This window comes from Daldinia vernicosa, assembly GCF_022497035.1.
Source record: "Daldinia vernicosa strain CBS 139.73 unplaced genomic scaffold F5Y00scaffold_30, whole genome shotgun sequence".
Lineage (NCBI taxonomy): Eukaryota > Fungi > Ascomycota > Sordariomycetes > Xylariales > Hypoxylaceae > Daldinia > Daldinia vernicosa.
In genome coordinates, this window is record NW_025953946.1 from 338,515 (window position 1) to 365,318 (window position 26,804).

Below are 26,804 nucleotides of genomic sequence, written 5' to 3' on the forward strand. Positions count from 1 at the left end.
GGGAGATACTAGGACTACGGGAATGGTACCTACGTCCGAACTGCCACCCAGTGTAGTATTTTGTTGGTTATACCATATTCCTCCAGAGATCTCTCGGTCTAAATGATTCAATATAGTTTTTCACGATCATTTACTGGACCGGTCGGACCTCGGAGGCTCTCATAAGCAATATTAGCTTATTAGGTGATTCCTCACATCAATAGAAGTTACTAGGCCTTGTGGGTAGGTAGCATGTGAGATGGAGTTAACTAAGCCGGTTATTCCTAAATATATCTCTACACCCCCGTAGAATATAGCTTGATTCTTAGGCATCTTCGTTTCTACTTTTTCCACTTTCCACGCCGGTGTTGATGTGCCCTCTGGCCTCAGAAGAGTACCTCTGGTATCACTTCGGAAGCTTTGGTTACCTATGCTATGAACCTATTAAATTTCTAGGATTTTGTCCCTAGTGAGATTCGTGATGACTTAGATGAAGCAGAACATACATTTATATAAGCCTTTGCACTAATAAAATGGCGTAGCCGGCGAATAGGTTAAGGCCTAGCGGTCGTGCTACGCCTTACGTTTATGTAGAGTATACTTCGACATAGCCCCTGTAGAATATAGTCGATTGCTGGCTACCGGAAACAGCATAGGTGTATCAAACATCTACGCCAACTTTTTCTATGTTCTAACTATGCCTAGAGAAGCCCAAGTCTAGCGGGTTCTTCCAAATTTTGCTAAACATTGGAGGTATAAACTCTTAACAAGGTGCTCTGTGAAAGAGTTTAAACATTTAAAACAGAAAACTTCAACCATCTCTCTAGTTCACTCGTCCAACCTAACCGTTCATCACCCAGTGCTAACCCTATCCCATGTGGACCATCTGGAAGAACAAGAATTCCAAATGGCCTCCGGTGCTTGGCCATAGCCGCAGCAAACCCTAACGTATTCTGCACTGGCACTTTATCGTCGTTTGCGGTGTGGAGCAGAAACGTTGGCGGCGTGCCTGTGTCGACGCGCTTCTCAGCGCACATAGCATTCTCAACATCACTACCGGCTTCGCACCCATCACCGATCAGGTTGCGTCGTGAGCCCTCGTGGGTGGTACCCGCCGCCATGCTAATAACCGGATAGGCAAGGATCGCAAAATCTAATTTTGCACCGGGATCCGTCGCCGTCACAGCTGCAAGATGCCCCCCGGCGCTAAAACCCCATATTCCTAGCTTGTCGACCCGGCCCGATGCCCGAATCCGCCGCACTGCCTCAAGCGCCTCGCGTTGTGGAGCTGGGAATATCGGTGCTGGATTTGACGGGCTGGCGGTCGTGTAAGAGAGCACCCACGCATCTAACCCATGGTCATTAAGCCATCGTGCTGGAGCCGTTCCTTCATTTTCCATCGAAATAAACTCGTACCCGCCGCCTGGGAGCACGAGAACCCCCGTGCGGCTGGGGTCCGATGCGGGGTAGAAATCGAGCTTCAAATCCAGGGTCATGGCAATTAGGACGACGAGGCTAGTGGATAAGAGAAATACGGGTAATTAAGCCAAAGAGTTCGATGGTGTGAATATGAGGGGGTTGTTATAAATAGGTATGTAGACTGGTCAATAAGTTGAAAAGGGCATTGATTATTCGTAAGTCTGGTGGCCTTGCAGGCCCTACTTATATACCACACATTACGGCCCTAATCAGGTAGGTGACGTGGATTACTCGTGAGTCACCATCCAAGAAAATAAGAAAAAAAAGACATTGGTTGCATGCAATTAGAGAAATATTAAGGCCAATTAGCTTTTACCACTTTTAGCCATACGCAGTAGTAGTAGAGCCCCAGTCGGCATTGTCCACGAGCCTCGCTGCCACGAGGTCTCATACACTATACTCCTACCGATAAGGGGGAGTAGAGTTCTCCGTATGGATATTGGATATATTCCTAGCTGAATGAGAATACCCCGTGATGAATTAGGATCGTTATAATAGTATAGTAATAACTCACATATATAAGCTTGTAATAAAAGCCTAGCATCGCCGACTAACAGTAACCCGGATAGGATCGTAATGTTCGCAGTGAAATCTGACAGTATGGCAAATACCGTTTCGATGTCGTGAAACGCGGTTACTTATTGCTTGGCCCGAATAACATAACAACCCTATTTTCTATACGAAGTAGGCGAATCGGAAAAGCTAGGATATAAGGTGAGATGGCGTACGAGCTCGGTCAAGAGCGCCTCGGATCCAGACACGGGAAAGAAATATGCATGTTTATCTAGGTACATATATACAATATATACCCGAAGTTTCGTATATGTAAAACTTGCTAGAGTTACGCCACACAGCTGACCTGTCTAACTATACGATTAGGTATCTAGTTGTGTCTCAAACTCAGCCTCACTGCGACCCGTTACGATGTCTCATTTGATTCGGATATTCCGTTAGTTTCCTCATGGTAGTACACACATTAGCTAACACGAAGCCTTCATATCCTCCGCAGGACTCCGTAAGAAGTAGCCGTAGACAGTGTATTAGCCACTTGAAGAGTCCTATAAGTTATATTACCTACCGCTTCAATACGTTACCAGGGCTTACTTTTCTTAATACCTATCATACTTGTTATACGACCGCCTTCTTCAAGATATCACCAATGCGAGCAAGCATTCTACGACTATAGAAGGAGAAAGTCTAATCAGAATAGAAATATTTCATTAAAGTCAACCTAAGCGTGCTAGACATGCTGCTGGATCAAATTTACCTTCTTTCACCCGAAGAGCAAGAGGCAATCCTAGATGGGCCAGCACTCTCTCCTCCTTCTGGTGTTGTGCCAGACTTAGAGAATCCTCCGAATCGCAATTCCGCAACCCTTACTGCAATAGTTATTCTTCTAGTGATAGGAACGCTTGCAATATCTCTACGGATTTATTCTAGGATCGCTCTTACACGCAAATTGTTCTTGGAAGACTGTGAGTTCTGCATAGCCTATCTGCTTTTCTATTGAATTAACTAGGACTAGTTCTTGCGTTTGCAGCATATGTATATCAATATTTACTTCCTTTTATATCGAGTCTATAATAATTAATAATATCTGATAAGGTCCTATTCGTTACATCACAGTGCCTAGGATTCCGTGTCCTTCGTGGTGTTGGGATGTTCGTACACCAGTGGAACGTCCGAGTGAGGGACTTATCCGAATTTCTTTGGGTGAGTCTGGCCTGCGGCTACTCCTTTAAATCCTGAAGACTTCACACTATGCATATCCACCTTAGGTAGGTAGGTAGGCAAAATTTTTACTAAAACAGAATAATTAGGTCGTCACCCTTTGCCTCGCATTTTACTCGATGGTGATAATGAATTTGAAAATAGCCATACTTCTAGAGTGGGCGCGAATATTTGTTCCACAAGGAACTCGTGGTTTCTTCTATGTAAGTACCTACGACAGTTTATCCCTAGTACACGATATAGTAAGAGCTAAGGCATGTACAATGTTTTACACTTTCTATTGCCATTTACGTTTGAATCTTATCTAGACTAACGTATTAATAATAGTGGACATGCTATATTCTAATATTGATCAACATCTTATTCTACACCTCCGCGTTTATTGTGGCGAATCTATCTTGCACTCCACATGAAAAGATATGGGACCAAACAGTGCCTGGAAAGTGCTTCAACAGGAAAGCCGTAGACGTTTCGGCAGCCAGTGTCAATATCGCTTCACACGTGCTTATTCTAATTCTTCCTCATACCGTTATTTGGAAACTTAATATGACGACAAGGAGAAAGATCAGCGTTTCGTTAGTATTTGCTATTGGCATTTTGTAAGTGATTCTCTCGGGTAGGTATATTAACTTAGAATCTCATGAGATATCTACGTAGGGCTTTTATTTCGGGTATCTTCCGATTGATTGTGACGGTACAGTACTTTCAAACCCAAGATGCCACCTATGCCATATCCCGGATGGCAATTTGGTGTGGTACCGAAATGGTGCTCCTTCTTTTGGTCTTCTGCGCACCTACGTTCCCAAGCGTTTTCCGCGAAATGAAGCTTTTGCCCAGTCTCGTTGCATCATGGGGGAAATATTTCCGGCCGCTTTCTAGCAGTGGTAGCCGGAATAGGAAGACCAGTTTAAATCACACATTGCCAAATTCTAACAACCCATATGAGAGGATTAATGAAGGCGCTGTTTCTCCTCATAACCCAGCCCTCCAGAGAGCAGGGGCTTCTGATTCACCTACACGATACCAAATACCTTACAATGACCAACTTCATGTATCTTTGGAGCTAGGCATCCTTCGGACCATCTAGTTTTATATTAGGGATCAGCGGAAACCTGGTGGTGATGTATTTAATATTAATTACAATATTTTCATTATTATTATTATTATACCTACACCTTAGGTACCTAATCTAGGTTAAGCCCTTTTTAGGTAGGGTATCCGGTCTGCATAGAAGCTAATTGTGCGAATAGGAACGGTGCCGGAGAAAACCTATCTTCTCTGTGTTCTTGTGTTTGCAGGTGTTCATCTTCCCAGCAGAGACGACATATTGAAAAGGGGTACGTGCAGTTTTGTACCGGCTCCGGTGTGGGGCCGGGGCTGTAAACGGCTTGCTCCGGAGCTCCGGAGTGACGTATTTAATAACAATGTTCAAGTACCACAGAACATGTGGTTCCTTTAATATCACAACATTTCGAAGTCATAGACTCTAAGTTTTAATAAAACTTATAGTTAAGTAGTTTTGCATTAAAGATTTTAAATATGTCTAATAAATGCATCGGCACATACATCTCTAAAGGTCAAGTGCCTCCGAGCTTTATGTGATGTAATTTGATGCCCCTAGCCCCGTTTACTTGTTTTCTTTTCTTTAACGTAAGTATCTCTTGAACTTATAATAACACGTCTCGTCTGATTTATCTACGTCTCGTATTAGAAGCTATAACGGTTCAGCTCTTTTAATTGTTTATCCATTACTATATAGTATGGCTGGCTCCCGAGGAGCCCATAAACTCATAAGTTTCCATGGTATACCTAATGTATGCCCTGCGGACATCTTGCTAAGTGTGCTGATACCGTCCCTTCACAAATACGAGGTACTAGCACGAGCGGGCCCTGTGGTATCATCATGTAATGTGCTATACATGAGGAACCACATATTTAACACTGCTAATTCCCCGAATATTTCAAGTACGATACTGGGTTGTTAGGCTCGTGAAGAGTGGCAGGGCGCAGCCACAATTCTAAAAGTTTCCCAGGCGATGCACAAGACTAGCCTGGTTTACTAGCTTGAAGTGCCCTCCACTATCATCCATCACTTGCATGTATTATGAAACCTACATTGCCCAGTCTACCTTCCATGTTTCTACACCCAAGCAACTCTATTTACTAATCAGAGCTGCGCATTAGCCAATAAAATTTTCTGGGTTAATAGTTCGCTCTTTCTCTCTCTTCTATACACCTACGTCATATCTGATTTTTTATTGCAAGTACGACTGGAATCAAGATACCAACTACCTTCAACCATCCCGGTTCATCATCGGACATCCTAGTCATACTGGATCGGGATTTGCGACTCGGTACACAAGTCGGGTTGGGGGCAACAGGAGAGGAATCGGATTTGGTTAGTATTACCTTGTCTACTCGCCTGTCTTCGAAAAGAAGGTCATCATCTCACTAACATTTGTTATTGCCAGTCTCCAGTCGCCAGTCACGTTGATTATCTGAAACGTACATTAGGTTCCGCATCGTGATACAAGGGTAAGTGCCTACTGTTTTATTTAATGTTGTCCATCCATTACTACGTCATTGAGACTGTTCATGTTTTGCAACTTCCTAGGAAAGAATCCATCCAACTACCCATCCCTCTACCCATCCTCCTTCATTTGAACGAGTAGCACTTTCTAATTCTAATCACCTCTTCGTCCTCTCTTTCCCTCCAATTTACTCTTCATTCCTCTACAGTGATAAATTGATGAACCAGCAACCTGGCTTCCTGTTTAGAGGTACATCTTGTGTCTTACTTATTTATTCGCAGACGTTCTCCCTTCAACTTCAACTTGCAAAGAAACTATCAACTTCTCTTATCTACAAAAGCCGTGGTATTCTTAGTAATTATCATACTTAAGGTCAGATAATTGGTCGGCAATCATCCCAACATATCTAATACAAGGTCAACATCGCAGGTAAGTCAATGAACCATATATCCATCCCCCCAATTAGGACCTGTGAACCTTTCAGACTACCTTTTCTGAGTTATAAGTTTCGAGGGGCGTCGCGTGCCCCAGGCGTGACCTACCTTTTCCATATATACCTACCTCTTGCGACTGAAATATTTCTATAAGATGTAATTTGATACTAATGGTTACCTTCCATACAGAAATGGCTCCGGCTAAGCGACAGATGTGGGTCGACATCTACGATCCGGAGACGGGTCACTACAACTGCCAACCAGTGGTTAAGGATCAATCACCCGGCCAAGCTTCCGGTGTAAATCTACCTAATAAGGTTCAAGAAGAGACAGCCGATTACAGCGTCAAGCATCCTCAGGAGAATGCGCATAAAACACCTGGCTTCTCGGGAGCTAACGATAGCACCTCGGATGAACCTACTACCACAAACTGGACTCGCCGCCCCAATGACTCAGCTACCAGCAAAGTCAAAGCTCAACCAATTGCCAAGGTTGAGCGTAGTCTGCGAAAGCCAGGAGGGCTATCGCAAAGCCGTTGGGCGCCAAAGAAGGATGCCAATGAGGTCAAAAGCGATCAGCAGTTTACCGCGCCTACTAGCCTAGATGAGAGTCAACGTAACTCAAATGCGATTGCGAAGAAGTATGACAATTCAAGCAAAACCATTGATTCTGGCGTTGTACACGAAGCTCGTAAGGCACTCGCTACTACTACCCTAGTAGATGCTGTGGAGAGAGACTCCCGACGTCACGACCACATGGATACTCAGACAAATACGGGGTGTAATGTCGTACCGAAGGATCACAAGCGTGTTGAGACGGTGGAGGACGAATTTTCACCCACTGAACAGTTTTCGTATCTACCAAAAGATGCCAAGAAATACGTCAAGAATTGGGTTCAGTCAACTCACGAGATTACCGTGGACCTCCATCCCGAAGGGGTTACAAACCCAGAACAATGCGATATAGACCCCGAAACAGGCCGTCTCATGGAACCGGTGATTTCTGCTTCTGAAGTGCATCGTATGGGTACGTACACGATTTCTTAGTGATGATATCTTATGCCTATTACTAACCTGATTTAGCCAAGGAGAACCCGGTAGAACCTGAAGATAATACCAAGCCTATCGAGGAAGACGCATTGCCCGAGGAACTCAAGCCGAAGAGGGAATATAGAAGTGAAGATGACGTGCCTAGGCAGCGCCTTGAAGTTCCCTTAGTCTACCCCGAGCACGCCTCCAATCCGCGTGAGATCAGAGTGCCGTGTCACCTCCGGCCGGCCAGGAGAGACGACATGATGCAGGTAGCGGCATTGTATAATGAAGAGATGGACGCCAGTTATAAGACACCGGACAAGCGACCAGTCGGCCATCATAAGTGGTTCGGCGTCTATGATGGGTGCCGCACCGAGAACATGCCGTTTTTCGTTGCCGTTGATGGCTGGTATAATACCGCCGCTGAGAACAATGGACCCGTCATTGCGTTTGCCGTGATGGACGTAGCCGTCAGGGGCATCTTTGGCTCCTACAAAACGTATGCAGCGCCCTGTGGGAAACTCACGGTGGTTGTACATCCTGATTACCGTCGTCAGAATGTATGCTCGGCGTTGCTTGACGCGGTCTTTAGCTGCTGCTCGACATATTATACATCGCGAGAGGGGTACGAGTTCGTGAACAAAGACAAAGACCGTAGATACATGACTCCGGAAAACAATGTACGCCAATGGAGTTATATCGACATTGAAGTTGTTGTTCCCAGTGGATCTTCAAAAAGGGAGGTCGAGCAGGACGAACGGTTCAAGTGGGTCGCAACTTACTTGAGCAAGTATTTCGACATGTCGGTCGTTTACCACGACGAAAAGCTATTCAAAGATGATCGATACAAAAACCTATGGCTCGACAGAATTACCTTCCGACACCAATGCCGACCCCGAGGATCTTGAGTTTATAAACCCTTAGTTTGCGTTGCAACTCATCTAGTGTCAAAGGCCAACAAATAAGAAACCTGCCTATCTTGCATTGGCTTTTCGCGTATATCGACAGAACGAACGGAAATAAGAACCCACGCCAAGAAAAGGCGTGCTAATGTATAATTCAATTATATGACTCCAATTCGGGACTGACTCTTTTCATGATTCTATGCTAATTGGTATAGAGATCAATTGGTCAAGACAGATACCTTGAGTTCGAGACAGCCTTCGGCGAGTCAAAGACCTATTGGTTGATTTTGATATCTGGTTTCTTTCATGGGGTTGATTTTCGACGAGGCATCTAGCCATGTTACTTACACGGCATCAACCTCCTAAAGGAAGCTGATGAGAATGAGGATAGGAGAATTTTCGCGTTGTATTTCCCACCCTATGGTCTAGGGGCGAGAAGACTTTTACTACTGCGCGTTTCAGAATAAGACCATGTAATAGGGTAGTAGGAGAATGCAAAAAAAAAAAAAAAAAAAAAGAAAAAAAGAAAAAAGAAAAGAAAAGAAAAGAAAAGAAAAGAAAAAAAGAAAAAAAAAAGGAAAACCGAAAAGGGGAAAAGGGGAAGGGGGGAACTTCCTAAATGAACTAGCCTAGCCTCACAACCTAGTTGATAGTTGCTTTGCTAGTGTTTATTCATGTACCTAATACTAATTTGCGCGCTTTCACTTTACATCTCGTGTTGTTTGGAATTCGATCGATACCCGTATTTCAGGGTGGTCTTAGGACTTATGTAGATTACCTGTTTTAGTCGCCCGGGCAAATTTCTAAGTTGGCTGCCGTTCAGAAGTATAGCCTCTAAATTAATACAGACTGTAGGGCTCATAAAAGGTATCAGGGGACGTGAAATCCATCTTTCCAATTCATCGCACTGATACTCAGCATACTGAAATATACAAAACCCCTCCCCGTAAATCTATATAAAAAGTATGACACCACCAGTAGAGACAGACTCGAATGAAGAGTCAACAAGAGCTGCAAGCCACACACATACCATATCCCGAAGGGAGACGCGAACGGACCATCTATCCGTCCCTGATACACCGACAAATACACTAAGCAACGACATTCTTCTTAAAGGGACAGACAAAAAATAGGTAGATTGGTGCCCATGATGGCAGCAGTAGGAAAACGCCGTTAATAACTCCCGTACAGCCAGCAAAAATGTGTACATGAACTAGGTAACTCCGCAAAAAAAAGTGAATAAGTGATAACCAGGCCCGACCTGGTTAGAGCCTCCAACTCCGACAAGTGTGGTTTATGATGCACCGATATACGCCATAAAAACGAGGTCACATGACAACGCAGTTGGCCGCTACGGTTCGTGCCCGGCGGCGACCTGCGGCAGGTCCTCCTTCCTCGTCGGCATGTAGCATCTGAGCGGCCCGAGCGCGACGTCGGCGCCGCCGGGAGCCAGCGCCCCCGGCTCCTATTTCCTCGACGGCTTGCATGTAATCCGCCCACTTCCTCTCCAATCTCGCGGCGGCAGCAAAGTCACCCTTCAGCACCCGCTGCGTGTGCTGGTCTACCGTCTGCTGCCACCCGTAGAAACATTTGAGGCCTATTATCTCGGTGGGATACGTAGCCGACCTCTCGGAAGGTCGCCGTATTTCGGCGTTCCAAGACAAGATCTCTCGGACACCGGTCCACGTCACCATTTGGCAGTCATATACAACTAGCCTGAGACCAATACGAGGGCGTGAAGCAGATAGGGGTGTCCTCGCTGACCGAGACCTGACCATAGCCGCGGCTTCTGTGAGAACCAGGTCGCCGACTCGTGTGTTGTCCATATCTACACTCTCCAGGCTGACGCAATTTTTCATTACAGGCAGCATACCTATGTCACTGAGATTTTCGCAGTAGCTTACAGAAAGATGCTTAAGCTTTGGAGCGCACGGGGCTTTAGCCAGGTGCTCAGAAAGGAAATCGTTGGTCAGTTCCGATAGCTCCTCTAATTCCAGGTGGGTAAGACGAGGAGTCGAGGCAAGAATTGGCCGCAGAGCCGCGTCGGTCAACGAAGTACATCCGTTTAACTGTAAGCCTTGTAGGTCAGGAACGAGGTGACCTAATGCACCTACAGCCTGGCTGGTCAGCTGTGAGCACCGGGTTAAGTCTAGATGTCGAAGCTTCCTTGGTGGAACCACTGGCCGATCCGTTAAGATATCGATTTCGGGTTCAGTACCATGGATCATGGTTTTGAAAGCTTCATCGTCGAGGTCCACGCAACCACTCAACACTAACCGCTCGAGATTGTTCGTCGTAAATATAGCCTCTGCTACCCCAATGCTGTTGAACCCTTTAATTTCTCCAGCTCTTAATTCTCGTAGCTTTGGACACCCTTGGACTACCATTTTGACACCACGAGCATCCATGTACTTACACCACGAGACATTAAGAGTCTCAAGCTGGGGGCAATGTTGTGAAATTATCTTGCATGTGCTATTTGTTACCGCTGTCATACTTGTAAGGTTCAAGTGGGCAAGCCCCTCGTTAGACTTGATGAGATTGTGCAGAGTAGTTCGTTGAAAGTTTCGGCATCCCTCTAAAGTTGCGTTGATCAAATTCTTGCAGGCTGTTACAATGACCTCGGCTCGTTTGTAATGCTCGATTTGGAGACATCCGCGGATATTGAGGTCTTTCACAAAAGGACCTGCCGCAAGGATGATCTTGGCTAGAGCCTCTGCGGGTATTTCCATATAAAACTCGGTAGCATCGAAATGAGTCCATAATTGACCATCAAAACAGAACTTCTGGAATTCCTTGCTTATACGCGAAATACGGATGAGTTCTTTCGGCCGGAGGTAGGAAAAAATGTGAAGTCGAATCTCGTCGGGCATTCTAGCCCAGAATTCAAAAGGCGGTTTCCGGACCGTGCCGGATCTGGACCTCGTAGCCGTGACGTCGGCGGGTAGAGAAACGGTAGTCGGATTTAATTGCGTCGTAGAAACGTAGGGGACTTTACGTGCTATACGAGTTTCAATGCCATCGAATCCAGAGTGCTCAGCTGCCGGGCTGCCGGGTATGGAAGACTGGCCATTCGAAAAATAGCCCGGCGTAACGCTGCCAGAAGTATATTGCCCGTAAGCGGGCGTCGTCGTGAGACTCGCGCATGATAAACTACCTCGCGTGCCGTACGGGGAGCTCGAAGACCGAGAACGACCGATTTGTTGTAACGAAGGAGATGAAGACATGCGTTGAATGCCTTGGAGGAGTCTCTGGCGACGCTTCTCCTTAGGACGACCCTCAGGTGGTGCGACGCCAGGCGACTCCTCGTCAATTGGATTGGGTGGGGTGATATCGGTCATGGTGGGCGTTGGGCGTTGGTAGTTATATTGCGTGAAGCCTCACTTTCACGAAACAACAAAGGTCTAGAAAATGAAGGACAAAAGCAACCGACTAGGACGAATAACCCTATATTCGGCTGTCGTTGCGAGATGCGGGGATTTCGAATCGTCAACTAAATCAATTAAGATGGCCAGAAAAAGGTAATACATAAAACTAGAACCCAAGGGTTTCCTGTGTTCTCTTGACAATCACGAGAGCCAAGTGCTGATGGAGACTAACATGACTCGTCTCACACTCACGCTTCCAGATGTGCCAATTCCAAAAGAGATAAACGAATGTAGTACCAGCCAGCTGTAGTGCCTTAGCAGCGGTAAGAGAAAGTAAAAGACGAGGAGCTGGAAAAAGGAGGTAAAGTAGCACGACGATCAGCCTGCACGGATTACAAGTTGAAAAGGGGTCCAAATTCGCCCCAATACCAGTTTCAATTTGTTATTCGAGGTGGCGTACGGACTACCCAATGCGGGTTGCGGCGATATGCTGAAGTAGCGCTTAGCTGATCTGACACTGACAGACCTATTCCTCAAAGACTATGTAGTGATGAAGAAGGAAAATTCGAATCCAGCTCGACTAAGCAAGGCTCGGGCATTTATTTAATGTTTTACGAGAAATCATGCATTGAAACTAGAACTGACCCAGTAGAAAGGCGGCTGGGATAAGTTAATGATTATATGTATGTATGTAGGTAGGTATACTGGTATGTAGATGAGACAAGATAACAACATAGCAACCATTAGGTGGTTGAATAAGTTTTTAATGCTCGGGTGGAGGGTTGGAATAATGGAACGAAGAGGGTTGCCAAGGGTTGCCATGGCCCGCGGATGGCCCCTCGCAAAGTCTTAGCTGACTTGACCATGTGAGACTCCATAATAAATCAGGGTCGGGCTCTTATCGTAAAAGAAACAGTACAGCACAACACGTGATCAGCACAATAAGAAGAATAAGAAGTGTGGTACAGCGTGGGTAAGGTGGGGTAAATTCCCTTTTTTAGCATTTACATAGATCCACCTATGTAGCAGGAGCAAGGAGTAAGGAGCAGACGGGCTGACGAGGCAGGTTATAACCCCTCACAGGCAAACAGTCCCTCAGTGGAGTAAAGCGGGCGAGTGGTTTAAGTTGTTTACCTACCCCTGACCTTCCCGAATTCTTCCATTTACATACGCCTTGTACGGATTATTCAAATAATGTATTCTACCCATTGGGCCAGACATATTATGCTTCATGCAAGAAAGACGATCGCATCTTCGTGGCATAATACTAAGAGTCCTCAAATGATAGTGTCACATTGTACGCAATGCAGAGTCATTTATTTACTCCATTATTGAAACTCTACCTAACGTCTTACCTTGGCTGTTCAGTCTGAATGGTGTGTATTGCTTCACGACGGCGCCTTGATTTTTAGGTACCTTTGGGTGCCTTTAGGTAGCCTAACTACCATTAGCTTTAGAGTCAGCTCCAAATCCGGAACACGAGACAAAGAATTCGGGAATCAGGATACTCGTTTGCGCGCCTTGTTAGGTAGTTATAAATTTTTTTCTTTTTTTTCCTTCAGGGCTATATGTCAGTATGTTTACGTGGCTCCACAAGCCCAGCCAGCTGGACCTGCGCCGTTTTCACGCTATATCTGGCATGCTTTTTCAAAGCTGACTATGTAGAGCTGTGCTGTAGCCAGACCCGCGCCAATCGTCAGCCTGCAGTGACTAGCAGCCGAGACGGTGATCAATGGTCCCTTCGTACAGCTGCAGCCAAGAGTCTGCCCACCATCTTCGTGTGTTGGGACCGCCTCGACTACCTAATCGACCAGAAGACTGACTAACAACCACCGTGTGACACAAGTCATCAGGTTCTTGGGTAGTTATATTCGTGATTATAATAATATTCATTGGGTTTAGAAAGCTTATTAAGCCTCCCAGGTTTTATAAACCAGATATATCTCTATCATATAGCTTATCTTCAAGTCTAAACTGACCATGTCTTTCGTTCAAGGATTCCCCGCATGACAAAGTAGACAGACAAGGGCTGAGCAGGGGTCTCAAGAAGCTTTAGTACGAACGGATGAGCAAATTGTCTCGAAAGAATTCGCAATGTTTATCTTGACTGATAAGAAATTATGAGATTATGATGAAGAAGACTCTTATAAAGATTTAATGGTTGCATTCTTTAGTTGATCTGCTGCAATTGTGTCTTTCCCCCGTGCTCGGAAATAGATCGCCTGACTCCGGTCACCATGTCACATCTACCACACCCATACCCAGCTGACCAACCGCCTTGATAACGAACAGAGACAAGAAGCTCCCTTAAGTAAGGGAATGTTAAAAGGCTGTTTAATTCAATGATGCCATTTCAGTAAATTGGTCAAGATAGTATCCCTATCTGGATAGTTCGTGCTTATCGGGTTTCAGCAATATTATATTAATAGGCAGTACCGGTGAAGCATTAGTACTATCAATATTGAATAGACAATCATCTCATATAATGAGTATGTTGACTCGTTCAAATATGTTATACGGATAAATATAGTAGCAAGTAAAGTTACAAGGCTCTTAGTTAATGCACCATTTGAAGTACATCATTAAGCCAGTTAAAGGTCATTCATTTATGAAACAATATTCACGGCTTCCACCCTCTAGTTCATGGATTCAGTAGTCTTGGTAAATTAATTTTCAAAGAGAAGCTAACTAGTTGCAGCTAGGAACATTCTTCTATATAGAGGATATAGTCATAAGATAACACAAGGAATCAGTGAAACAATCAATGAGACAATAAACTCGCCGAGATAACTTATGGGAACTCATCTCTGATTAGGTATTTCCCCTTAAATCAATCGAATTCATGGATCTAGGCATAATGTTGCACAATATATAAGGCGTAATTGCTCGTTGGCGATTACGGTGTCGTTTTTTAGCTTCGACACATAATCAAATAATATCTATTGTGTAGCTTACCCAATAGCTACCTACATTTATTAGTCAACCTAGTCACACTGAGCATAGATCATGAAGCAAGTAGGGCATTAAGCGAAATATAAATAACTATGACTACTAAGGTATTGAAATTTTTATAATACAAGATGTTCTATATTCAAACCGTATGGACCAGTAATACTTAAGAGAATTTTACTTTCACTTCTGTTTCTACATCACTGCATGTTCGCTGCCAATAGGCCCTTGGAGATGATATGAAATAGCAATAGAAAAACATCTAACATTCTATAACAAGTAATGCTTCAATATAATAAAAGTCAAATCAGATGTTAATATGAGTTAGAAGATACTAGTATAGTAAGATAGACCGGGGGGGCGCAGCATGTATAGTTGGAGAATGGATTTTACTGGCTGGGGATCTGAAGTCCAGCCCAACGAAGCTTAGGTAATTGGCGTTGAAGGATTTTATCTAAAACGAGAATACCTTCAAATGCAATACGCGATCGGCTGTTTTCGACCTTAACCAATTTTTCCTAATCATACTATTCTTCGACCTTCTCGTCCTGTTTGGTGTGTGATTTGGGTTCTCTGTTCACAATGCTCCGACTCCGAGGGAAGGTTGAGACTCCCAAGCAATTTTTTATTCCCCAAGATGACCTTGCACGGCCTTGCGAACTTTGCCAGAAACTATTCAACGAAGACCTGTACGGGAAGCTCAAGTCAAGTAGCGACGGTGAGACTGAAATCCAGTCATCCTGTGAGCTTTTAACTACGGATGTATACCATAGCATGCTCAATGGCTGTAATCTGTGTACTCTCCTCGGCAACTCAATCCTAACTGCCGCAAAAAACGAGATGCCTCTTCTTAGTGAAAGATCTTTCATCCTCCATATACCATGGTACCAAGGACAGGAGACAACTACAACGACATCTGCTGAATCAGGCACACCACAGGGCAACCACGACGATGACCATCAGCGAGGTTCAGCTTATGAATACCTCATGGGGACATTCGAAAGCCCTGCTGAGCCCGAAGAGTCCATGAAATCACAAACGAGAGAAGCCGAACCTGACTTGACCTTCCAGTCGCTTGACTGTAGCGCAAAGATAAATCTTATAATATCGATTATGAAAGGCAAGTATTCGACTGGGTTTGATCTTATCAATATTGAGATTGAGGCTACACCTAGTGAAAAGTGTTCTAAGCCTTGGATATTCATCCCTCCTTATGGTGGAACACTCTGGCTCGAAGTAATATCTGATGCTAGCCAGGAGGTCTTTAGTAGGGAATGGAAAGGACTTTCTGCTGCGGGCGGAGAGTGGCCGCATGTAGCGCGAGGATGGCTGGACGACTGTCAGCAAAATCACCAATGTACCGAGAATAGTACTTTTCGACCCACGCGACTAATAGATGTTGGGGATCCTCTGCATCCACATCTTGTCGAAACTGGTTCTATAGAAACGGAGGATTATGTAACTCTGAGTTACGTATGGGGTGCTAAGCAAAACTATACACTGACCCGAGACACTCTACCGATTAAGCTCGATGGCCTTGATATTAAAAAAATCCCTTCGTCAGTTGCAGATGCTATGGACGTTACTAGGAAACTTGGCTTTCGTTATATATGGGTCGATGCCCTGTGTATCATACAGGATTCACCTGAAGACAAGCTACATGAACTGCCATTGATGGCAAAAATATACCAGCACAGCGCCATGACTATTTCGGCGGCTAACTCATCTGGAGCATCCGAAAGCTTCTTAAAGCCGCCACTTCCTCCAGTTTTCAAGGTACAGCCATTCCACGTCACCATTGGAAAAGGTGTGCCTCAGTTCCCGCATATAAAATTAAGTCTAGGCTTCCGGGAAGAAGCCCCTGACTTGAAAGACCCCATTGATTCGCGCGGATGGACTCTGCAAGAGTGGGCACTCTCTTCGCGCCGCTTGCGATTCACTTCTCAGGGGATCCAATGGACATGTAACAAGCTGATTGCCGACCCAAGTAGCCTGAAAGAGCACCGAGACCCCCCTATACAATTCAGTCCAGACGGGTATGTCCAAAACTACTTTGGAGAGACCTCCGCCATTATTTCTAGTCCGTGGGAATCGAGACTATCCCATAGATATGCGATAGATGAAGCATATAAACGGAGAGAAATGTCGATGACATGGATAGAGATACGATCTCAATATGCACAGCGATCCCTCTCGTTTCCAACAGACAAGCTTTCTGCGATTTCGGCCGTTGCCGCAATGGCGGCTGAGGATAACGGAATGACCTACCTTGCAGGCCTATGGAAAGAAACGCTTCTGGTTGACCTCCAGTGGTATTATATATTTCGCTCCTACCCGACAAACAGCCTCTCGACCGTTACCCCAAATCAAGAGCCCGGCGACGAATATACCGCTCCGTCTTGGAGCTGGGCCAGCGTGAAATACGATAACGGCACTCTCTACCCGAAACAATCGAGGAAGTGGACGACCGATCGTCCGTGGCATTTTAAAATTTTAGACTGCGCCGTAACCCTTATTGACGGGAGTGATTTCGTGTTCGGGCCGGTCAAGTCGGGGTACCTGGACGTCGAGGGTAGGGTGCTAGACGTCGAGTGGGAGCTCTGGACCGAGCACACGGTGGCTCTGAATAAGCTTGCGTTGTACGAGTCGCCTCGGGATAAGTCCGAGGAAAGGCTGGGGCAGGCGTTCCTAGACTTCCCATCGTCGTGTCTAGATAAAGGGTTGAAGTTCAAATGCTTGATTCTGACAAAGGCGGACTTGGTGTACACTCAGGTCAAGCCGGAACGTTACGGTGATGTGATTTGTGCGCATGCCCTTCTACTGTTGCCACGATCAGAACCGAATACCTACCGACGAGTTGGTCTCTGTTATCTCAATGAAGGTGGTTTGTGGGAAGAGACGACTTTGGAGTCGATTAGGATTGTTTGAATACCATCAACAGTTTATATACTATAAGCTAGATTTGTCTCTGTCAAGTCACTAACCGGCATTTCTAAGATATCATGTTTCCTGAGGTTCTACGCATTATCCCTTCAAGGTATCTAGTAAATACCGTCTCAAGAGGACCCTAGGGCTTCAATTAGCAAACCGTATTGTGTTGTTTATTCGTCTCTCTAAAAATTACCTTGGGTATGACTTTGAATCACTGCGTGTTTCGATTCATAGTTCTCTTCATTTAGAAGTAGTATTTACTGGTGGACATAATAGATGACACGTAAGAACCAGTCACTGGTAATGTTAATCTTCATATCTACTAACCTATCCGATGGTTAGGTGGAAGACGTTTTGATACGAGCAGGGAGGAACCCAACTACGTTATTCTGTAACTACATGACTACAATTCTAACTAATACGGGGCCACTGAATACCCTGATATTTTTTAGTTCTACATGTTCTAGCGGTATTGAGCTGAACGTCCTCCCGGGGGCTTGACTGGGGATGTAGCTCGGATACTAGATTTCTAATGTATTCACTTGGAGAGGCTGAATACGATAGCATCATACTTGCTTAGCTTTTCTTCGGCCACGTCCGACTTGGACGTTGGCTGATCAAATCGAACCATATGAAGTCCGGACAGGGAAGCAAGATATTTCCAAGCGACGGCGCTTATAGCTAGAACACTGCATATCGTCGTATATTACCTAGTCTCCTCCCGATGAATCCTCGAGCAGTTAGAATATTGCTGCAAAAGGGCGGTGAAAATGCGCTCGACGGATTAAAAATATTTCAATTCGTTCGTTATTCTCCTAATCAAGTTTTTTTTTTGCTCGGGACTCGGGACTTTCATGTTGGGCAGTCTTTGGGTATGCCGGCAAGACTTACCAATCCCCGCTGAAGCCCAAAGCCAGCGATCCTTCAGCGCGTAGAATACAACATGATAACTTCGCTCTTGACGTAAGAGTGGCCTTGTAGAGACCCTGTAGATGGTTAAATGACGCGGCATTCACGGTGTTATGAGCCTGAGATGTCCAATCAATTATGGAAATGGTGCAGGCTTGTCAACGGTGAGTCATGAGACCCTACTTGAGGTTTTCATGCGATTATTGGCAGAACGGCGCCTAATCGCCGGTCGCCTTGTTCTCACACCCTGCTATTCCACCGCCTGATGCCCTTTTTTTCCATTGATAGATTGTTGATGGTCGTTGTTCTCTAGGAGGCCTCAGATGTCTTCGCCATAGACCCGGTCGGGCCAGTGGGTCGTTAACACGACATTGGGCCGGGCGGAAAAGCCAGATACGTCAACGAGGCAAAGTCGATCCAAGCAAAATGCCTTGGTTGATGAATGAGTAACTCTGTACGTAGAATCTTGCGCTGTGGGTCTTTGCTCTTTCGTGTTCTTCTAGAGGGCCCCCTCTGATGAGTCTCTCTGCATAGTAGTAAGTACTGTTTGTCGAGCGGATTCGGACGTTCCGCATCCTTAAGGTGTAAATCCCCTATGAGGTCATGGCCTCGCTTATGCATGCACAAGGAAGATGCTCTATCCGGTTCGAATCTGTTAAATGCGGTGGAGACTAAGCGAGAAATCTAAGATCGTTGAGTTGTCGAGTCGGTGTACCGGCGGCAGGTGTGGCTAATAAGTAACGTTGTGATGTGCTGGCGGGTCGCAACGTGGAATCTAGAGTTGTGTAACTAAGCACAGCCACATTTCCCCAGGGTCCAGCCTTAGGTACGTACACTACTTACTAAAAAAAAAAAAGAATTGACTGGGGGGAGGGGAGGGGGTAAGGGGGGGTTTATGGATCGACAAGGTCCCCGCATATGAAAACTAACTTTAGGAGGTACGTACCTATATATGTATGTCTTTTTCAGCTTCACATGGATTTGAACCGACTATTCTAGTGAGGATCACCTTAAGGGTCATGTATCAGGATAATGCCTATCCATTCGCCTGGGAACTCGGCAGGATTCTTCGTCACGGGATGCCTATCATACATGCCCTTACTGTTGGAATTTCCACAAGTTGGTAACATGTAACTTTTAGTTACATACACTATCTGTGTGGAACCGTAGATGTGAACTACCGCGCTAGTATAGTGTATCTCTACACTACAGAAAAGCAAGGGTCTCGTTTAATGCCGAGCTTGCGCCACAGCGATAGAGATCGAGTCTATTTTCACATGTATTCATCATCATGTGGGCACTCCTTATTAGTATTCTATTATTGCATATAGTTAATACGATCTTATGATTCCATATTCTCTTGCGCTATTTCGAGATCGGCTAGTTAATTAAGAAAATGAAAACTTGGTAACCATAGGAATACCTGAAGACGTGTTCTGGCTTCTGGATTTACGAGGTACCTCACTTAGGTAAGTAAAAGACCACGTTGAGCCTCGACTTGGCTCTTAGCCAACGTACAATGACTACATAGGCATTATAGTATTTTAATGCAATGGAATTTACTGGCCATCGTTCCTCTAATGATATCGCCATTGCGCGTCTCGTCTTAGAAAGGGTTAATACCGCCCTCGTAAACTGGCCGCGTGAAGCTCGTGACGGCTTTAAGGGACGCTGACTTAATCGACCTGGCGGCTGCTCTTACATCTACGTCTCCACCAATGTATTATAGAACCATTGACCTGCATGTAAGCGGATATACCTAATGCACGAAAATGTGCTCTCGGATCTTACCACGGTAGATGGTATAGACGAGGCAGACCATGGAAACATCTCCATTGGGTTGGTTGCCTCTCATTTGTGCCCCGACCTCGCGGTTCTAATAGGCTTTTGTTGGTCCGTGAAGAAGCGCATGTTAGTGGAGATAACTTGAATCTCCATATGTACTCCCGAGAAGATCCATTATGACGGGATCCATCGCGACGGGACGTCATGAAGCGATCTGTAGACAGGCAAACAAGAAGAACCTTGCACGGAGAATTTAGAAGCGACGTGGCTTGTCACTATAAAAAAGGTATGTAAAAAGGAGTGAGGCGGCAAGGCACGGAATTGTGGACCACGGAGAGGCCGTTGCTAGCCTGCCGATGCGCAAGAAACTTGGATACGTACCGGTACTTGGGATTAAGATAGAATCGAGATGCACGGACCACGACAAGGTGTGCACGAGCCACATCGGCATTGACGGTCAAGTGACTTTTGCAACCGAGAATTCTATCTCTTTTGCTTCCTTTACCAATCATCAAAATTCATTCAACTATCATATTTTCAGCCAATCGAATTATCTGTATCATATCTCTACTGACCGAAACAGGTGAACAGATAGCTCCAATCGGTTTTGGGGTGGCCTTGTTGATCCTGTCTCCTCTCGGCTGAGAGCGTCTCGAATTCGGGCCACATGACTGATTCTCTGCTGGAAGCTTAGATTCGGCATTACTCGATCATGTAACATGGGCCAATTCATGATAATCAAACTCAAGGATGTTATACATGTAGGAGCGGCTTCGTCCAACAGTAGGCTGTCCTTTATGAGGCATACGTCGACGTGACGAAGCTTCAATTCGCTCAAGATCGGCCTAGTGGATCTCAGGAGTCGGCGGGCTCCTCTATCAGCCAGGTCACGATACGATCGAAGGACCCCGATGACCTTAATATATAATCTGTTAAAGGGTCGATCCGGACTCTCAGTGTAACTAAAGGCCGATATTCCGGAACGGGAACTAAGCTTAGTCTTAGTCGGTGCCGCAATAGGGTGATGGTAATATTCCAGATGAGGAAGTAAACAGATAGGAGGCTGGAGATGTTCCCCCTTTTGTTAAACCCCCTGGGGATCTGAGGCTCCTTTCATGAAACACGAATTGAATTTCTTTTTTCTCGAATTATCATTCGCTTGTTCTTATCCTTATTTTCCGTTTCGCTCAAATCTAGACTTGGAGGTCCCCAGAAATATCATCGTGGTGCTTCCCTGATTCTTCTCATTTTATAGCCAATGGAAATTCAACCTCGAATCAACTTTCTCCACTTCAATACTTTTCCGGTTCGCATGAATTAACCAATAATAACCCAAAACAGCTAATTTACATCGACACACCTCAACTCACCTTCTGCCACTAACATGGGTTACAACCTTGACATATGCCATCGACTGGTTCTCATTCAATATCGACATCGCTCTAGCTCTCGTCAGACTTGCTCGCTCTTTTCTCTTCGTCCCCATCTAGTAATATACACCCGCAATCTGGACCTTATCTTGTGATGCCTCATTTTCATGTATGCCCCATCGACTAGCTTGACGCTGTAAGCGCCTCTGTGAGCGTACAAGACTGCTCGTCCTCGATTGCGGTTCTTCGGCTTATGGATTCTGCTTATGGATTCTGTACCCCAGACACAACGCTCGGCGGATCCATCTCTTCCTCTAGGACCGACCGGCAAGAAGCCCGAGGCGAGTGTCGTTTCTGCATCTGACTCGAAAGGGAAGAGACTTTTTGGTCAAGCGCTAGTTATCTTCTTCTCCTTCTTCGAGGCATACATATAGCTTACTTACTAGGTTTCAGATTATTTACTGAGGTGGCGATGCTTCACGTTATCTCCTCACTCGTATGCAAGTCATCAGGAGCTGCCCCAGAATATAGCAGCATCGCAATGCAGCTCTGGGATGTTGGGGACTCTTACTGGTTGGCAGCAAGGGTGTATCTATTATCAAAGGGATACCATCAGTCGATCAATATCAAGCGATGTTTACCAATTATTTCTTAATCAGTTTCAACTTACTTCCGATGAATAGAAAGCGGCAAGTTGCATTGATACGGCAATTTCCAGAGATGTTCCAAGAGCTTTGGTTGATCTCCTAACAGCGAATTGGACCTTTCATATCGATGATCTATGAGGCACGTTCTTTTAATCTAACTGGCTACTGCATTGGTTACCGTATGGGCTTCTAGGTCATCTGCGCTCAGCAGCATGCATGACTACAACAACAAGGCTCCTTCGGTACTAGATAGAGCTGCAGCTTGCTCAAGAAGTTCATGCAGGGAAAGGCTGACCTCGTAATTAGTATATAGTGCTTTATTATCTGCAACGTGCTTCTAATCTAGTGTCTAGGACTAACAGCGTTATCACATTTCTAGATTCGACAGTGTGCTTATTCATTATTTCAATGCGACGTTAATGTATGAATATCACATCTCAAAAGAATCACCGAGGGAATGGGATTTAATATTCCAAAGTCCAATATGGAACTAGTTCCATTGCAGATGGGCCGATGAATGAGTAGTGACGATATCGGTACCTCTTCTCGGATGAAACAGATGTACCAACCTAGATAGGCATTAGACATACGACTTTCTAGACTATAAATCATTTTTACGGAGCTTTTTTCCTACTACGTGACATTATTAAAGTGATATGAAGCGGGACGAGAGAACTAGTTAATGCTAACAATTACTCATAACTACCTCTTAAGGGATGCTTCATAACGACAAAACCCACCTAGACACATCAAACGAGGCTAAAGGTAACGTACCCAAACATCTAAATTCAAAAATCAAATAATTAAGAAAAACAAGAAACAGTTGATGTTTCCTAATTGAGTGTGCATGTGAGGTATTGAAGGATGTATGTACCGGATAAAGGAAACAACCTTCAAATTGACATATGTCAAGTACATGGGTACCTAACTTTGACTTTGGGCTGTAGGCATGTTGGTGGGTTCTTTCCCAAGGAGGGTTCCCACGTCCGCTTGTATGTATTGTACCGGTACTTTTAGATGTGGCCTGGAAATCGAGTTTGGTTAGAGGCTAGGTAGAGTTTAGTGGCGCTGCACTGGCCACACCTGCAGCATTTTCAGCTCAGGTCGTTCAGTATTACTTCTCCCATTTGCTCTCCTCTTCTTTTGGGGCATATGCAAGTCGCATACACAGCCCACTCGAAGAAGTTCAGTGCGACGATGGCTCCTCTTTTGCCGCGCATGACTAGGGTGCGTCGGCCGTGGTATCGGTGGATTATTCTGATGCCTGCCCTGCGTTGCCTCGTTCTGCGGATGCTACCTGGCGCTACCTAACCTGACTTGCCTGACCTACCTGACCTACCAGCCTACCTGGCGTTGGTGGTGGTTCCTAATGCAAGACAGTGGACACACCATGGGAGACCGTACGAAACCAGGCCTGCCCGCATGGCCCATACCATCCCATTACCAGCTAGGAATGCTCCGAGGGATTGGAGAGGGCGTGCAGGGGACAGAAAATCGATATACTATTATATTGTACACGGCGCGCCGAGGGTGAGAGAAGGGGGGGGAAAAAGTCAAAGAACAAGAGCACCAAGAGGATTTTACTATAACACACCCCCACACCCACAACACGAGTTTTCTCACCCTCCTCTTTCTTCTTCACGAGCTACTCGTCCACCGTTCTCTTCTTCTTATTTGCGGTCGTAGGCGTACGCGCTAATTCCCAGTCCTGGGAACGCCTAGTTTTTCTGTGCCGTCTTTTTATTATTATTATTCGTCTTTCCCATCTCACTGACCCCCCTCTCTTCCGCAAGCGCTCTCCACCATCTTTGGATATTCCTTGTCGCATTTCTTCTGTCCTCCTCCGGAGTTTACAGTACTATACAACAATGCCCCCACAACTGTTACCGGCTTCGGCCGCCGCTTTTGCGCCGCGAGCTTCGTCCGTCAACGTTGTCCTCGGCTCTAAAGTCGAGCCTTGGCTAACACAAACCCTAAAGCGCATCAACAGAGTCAAGAGGCCGTTAAACAGCATACCGCAACACCAAAGATGTTTGACCGAGACGCTCTCATCGCCAAACGCCATCTGGACTTTGGCGTCGTTGATGTTACCCAAGGCACCCGAGTCCGACCTGCGCAAGGATTCTAATCCGCTAATAGAGGCTCTCTTCAACTATCAGCTAATACACGTCGAGGCTTATATTGTTCATGTCGATATGGTATTGCGGAATGAAGTCGCTTATAAGTTGACGCCTGACTCGATAGAATCTCTTATCGAATATCACAAGGATATCTACTGCGTCAACGCTAAGGCCGATACTTACGACTGGCCCGAGAAGGAGCAACACGCCAAGAAATTGCACGAAGACTTCGTCCAGGCTATTAACAAGTTCGTTTATAGAACTCATGTTTCCGCCCTCGAGGGTTTAGAAGAGGAGGGTGCTGGAGAGTTATTATGTGGGAAGAGTGAGGAGGTTAAGAATAACATTATGGGATTGATAAATAAACCGCTACTACCGCCACCGCCGAAGATCGTCGATGTCGTCCGCCAACCGCCATTATTACCCAGTTCACCAGTGGGCGCGAACATGTGGTCGCAGTCTATGCATTCGCCTGCCATGCCTGCCCCGGTTGAGCCATGGAGGGTTTTACCCTCCAGTCCCAACTCTACCTCGGTAGAATCAACCGCACCGATATGGGCCAATATGTCGTTGCAAGATATTCAAGTGACTTCGCCGGGCATACCGTACAGCCAACCGTACTCCACGGCCGGAATGTTCTACAGTTCGCCGATGGTGACGGCTCCGATTCCGGCGCTGCCGCTTCCCAGCATGTTAGCGTCGCAGTGCGGTGTGGGTGTTGGATATGGCGGTTTCGGTTGGGATCGATATCAAGAGTATACGACGACCATATGACAATCACCGCCTGCCACGGGGGATCGCCTGCCAGTGGTAACGACCTCTTAGCAGCGCTCTGACTTCAGATGGTGATTTCGGTTCTCGTTTCCTCCAATTCGAAAAAGACATCTGCAGCATAGATCTCATCGCGTCCCAGTGCATCCCGGCGTTTTGCATCGATCAGGAACGAACTTCTCGACCGTTTTGGCATATATAATAATCTCGGGGTTTCTTTCTTTTTTTTCTCTCTTCATGTTTGGATAGCGAGCGTCTGTTTTTATAGGGTATACCTCACATCGTCACAACCGCCAGCTCGGTCACAAGGCTGTATTTCTTTTTCACCACATGGCTGGGACTCGGTGGGTATCTGATCGCATTTACAAGTAGGGCAGGGCCTCGAGATATCTGAGGCTGGATTTTCCTTTTCTACGTTAAAATAAGAGGTATACGCAGCAATGCACCCGATCATCGCCCGGCAAAGACCTGGACAGGACAAGTTTTTCGATTACCACATTTTTATTTTCCTCTCGTTATACGGCATAAAGTGGCTTTCTTAGACAAAGATACCCCGATTAACCAACCGCGAAACCATGGACGATGGATTCGGCCCTCTGATTCGCGTCCTCGCTTCAGGAGATATTCTTATTTCTTTTCCCGGGATTCGGTTTCATGTGTTACGATTAATGAACGACCTAATGACGAATATTCCTACGAGCTTAATGACGACTTCCCCGACGACAAGGACCATATTCAACTTGATGTTGAACCTTCTCTTCGAAGCAAGAAATCCCATCAAGCGACAATGGATTATTCGAATGGAAGATGCAAGGGATTGAGTCCCATAGTTGCATCTTACACGGTCGATTCTACACGTCGCATCGAAACCGAAATCGAAGCAGATCATCCGAGATACTGCTCCCCAAGGCAGACACTGGTTGTCAGCATGCCAAGGCCTCTTGCGAATTCTGTGTTGCGCCGTGGCAAGATCGGTAAGCAATTCGGAACGCAACGGCCGGGACCTGAAAGCGAGGGGGGAAAGATCTCACGATCACACAAAAGAAGCTGGGCATAATTAGGAAATCCTTGCTGAGCAGGGAAATGCGGAGCCCTTTACCGCCGCCTTTGTCCGCACATTACTAGATCCATCAGCTCATCCCTCGGAATAACGCCTCTCCCAGAGACTTGACTAAGCGCCGCGCCGAGTTAGGTGCGCGACGCGGCCGCCCTACCAATTTCTGGTAGACATGCAGGCGGCCATAGCAGTTGATGAAGGGAGGTAGGTTGTTTTTACAAGGGATAGAGGGCTAGGAATGATGCGCGGCAAATTGTAGCATCGTCTCACTACATCCGGATCTCCCGGTGCGAACGAAAGATTCCCCGGATGAGTGATGGTGAGCCGCACAGGGGGTACATTGCTGCGCAAGTACCAACTATGTGGCATGAGATGCTGGATAAAAAGAGTCGTACCGGCGGTGGCCCTGGAGGCAACTATCAAACACCGCCGGCATGAAATGATCAAAAAGCTCCCCCCTGCATTGTTTAGTTTGAAGTGACAATAGTATCTAGTTAATTGAACATTATCAAGTTCATAAGCCACATGTGTCACTACTATGTTGTTCCCTTCGTTAGGCTCCAACGCGTGGGGCGTGCATGGGCGCAAGAGAAACGTAACACTCTATCACATGCGCTGCGCCGTTCAACTCGGCCGTTGGGATGTTTTGGACTTGCCTTTCCTGTCGCCAGCCTCCGTTATTAGCACAGACACAGACCAAGTAGTAAGCCCTTAATGATCTAGTAGCATGCGCGTCAGCAACGAGACGAAAGCCACAAGTCTACCCAAGTTCTTTTTTGCCTCTTATGATATACCACAGCACGTGGC

At 45.9% G+C, this 26,804-nt stretch overlaps 5 protein-coding genes across 5 annotated transcripts; 3 read left to right on the forward strand and 2 right to left on the reverse strand.

The window, feature by feature from the left end:
• Positions 1–593: 593 nt before the first annotated feature.
• On the reverse strand, positions 594–1,650 carry F5Y00DRAFT_240158 (alpha/beta-hydrolase). Its single transcript, XM_048008189.1, has one exon. The coding sequence runs from the start codon at positions 1,473–1,475 to the stop codon at positions 768–770; it is 708 nt and encodes a 235-aa protein (XP_047863884.1). The 5' UTR covers positions 1,476–1,650; the 3' UTR covers positions 594–767.
• A 4,695-nt stretch (positions 1,651–6,345) lies between these two features.
• F5Y00DRAFT_270870 (uncharacterized protein) lies at positions 6,346–8,093 on the forward strand (the record flags this gene model as incomplete). Its single annotated transcript, XM_048012682.1, has 2 exons — positions 6,346–7,180; positions 7,237–8,093. 2 exons carry the CDS (start codon positions 6,346–6,348, stop codon positions 8,091–8,093), a joined length of 1,692 nt encoding a protein of 563 aa, XP_047863885.1.
• A 1,227-nt stretch (positions 8,094–9,320) lies between these two features.
• F5Y00DRAFT_108225 (RNI-like protein) lies at positions 9,321–11,755 on the reverse strand. The gene has a single exon (XM_048003878.1). The coding sequence runs from the start codon at positions 11,429–11,431 to the stop codon at positions 9,419–9,421; it is 2,013 nt and encodes a 670-aa protein (XP_047863886.1). The 5' UTR covers positions 11,432–11,755; the 3' UTR covers positions 9,321–9,418.
• A 3,197-nt stretch (positions 11,756–14,952) lies between these two features.
• F5Y00DRAFT_240169 (HET-domain-containing protein) lies at positions 14,953–17,781 on the forward strand. Its single transcript, XM_048008190.1, has 2 exons — positions 14,953–17,474; positions 17,532–17,781. Exon 1 carries the CDS (start codon positions 14,990–14,992, stop codon positions 17,333–17,335), a length of 2,346 nt encoding a protein of 781 aa, XP_047863887.1. The 5' UTR covers positions 14,953–14,989; the 3' UTR covers positions 17,336–17,474; positions 17,532–17,781.
• A 6,045-nt stretch (positions 17,782–23,826) lies between these two features.
• On the forward strand, positions 23,827–25,229 carry F5Y00DRAFT_108327 (uncharacterized protein). The gene has a single exon (XM_048003879.1). It carries the CDS (start codon positions 23,918–23,920, stop codon positions 24,941–24,943), a length of 1,026 nt encoding a protein of 341 aa, XP_047863888.1. The 5' UTR covers positions 23,827–23,917; the 3' UTR covers positions 24,944–25,229.
• The last annotated feature ends 1,575 nt before the right edge of the window (positions 25,230–26,804 follow it).

Coding starts and splice junctions, on each gene's coding strand:
- F5Y00DRAFT_240169 (XM_048008190.1), top strand. CDS start 14,990: ATGCTCCGACTCCGAGGGAAGGTTGAGACTCCCAAGCAATTTTTTATT.
- F5Y00DRAFT_108225 (XM_048003878.1), bottom strand. CDS start 11,431: ATGACCGATATCACCCCACCCAATCCAATTGACGAGGAGTCGCCTGGC.
- F5Y00DRAFT_240158 (XM_048008189.1), bottom strand. CDS start 1,475: ATGACCCTGGATTTGAAGCTCGATTTCTACCCCGCATCGGACCCCAGC.
- F5Y00DRAFT_108327 (XM_048003879.1), top strand. CDS start 23,918: ATGCCCCCACAACTGTTACCGGCTTCGGCCGCCGCTTTTGCGCCGCGA.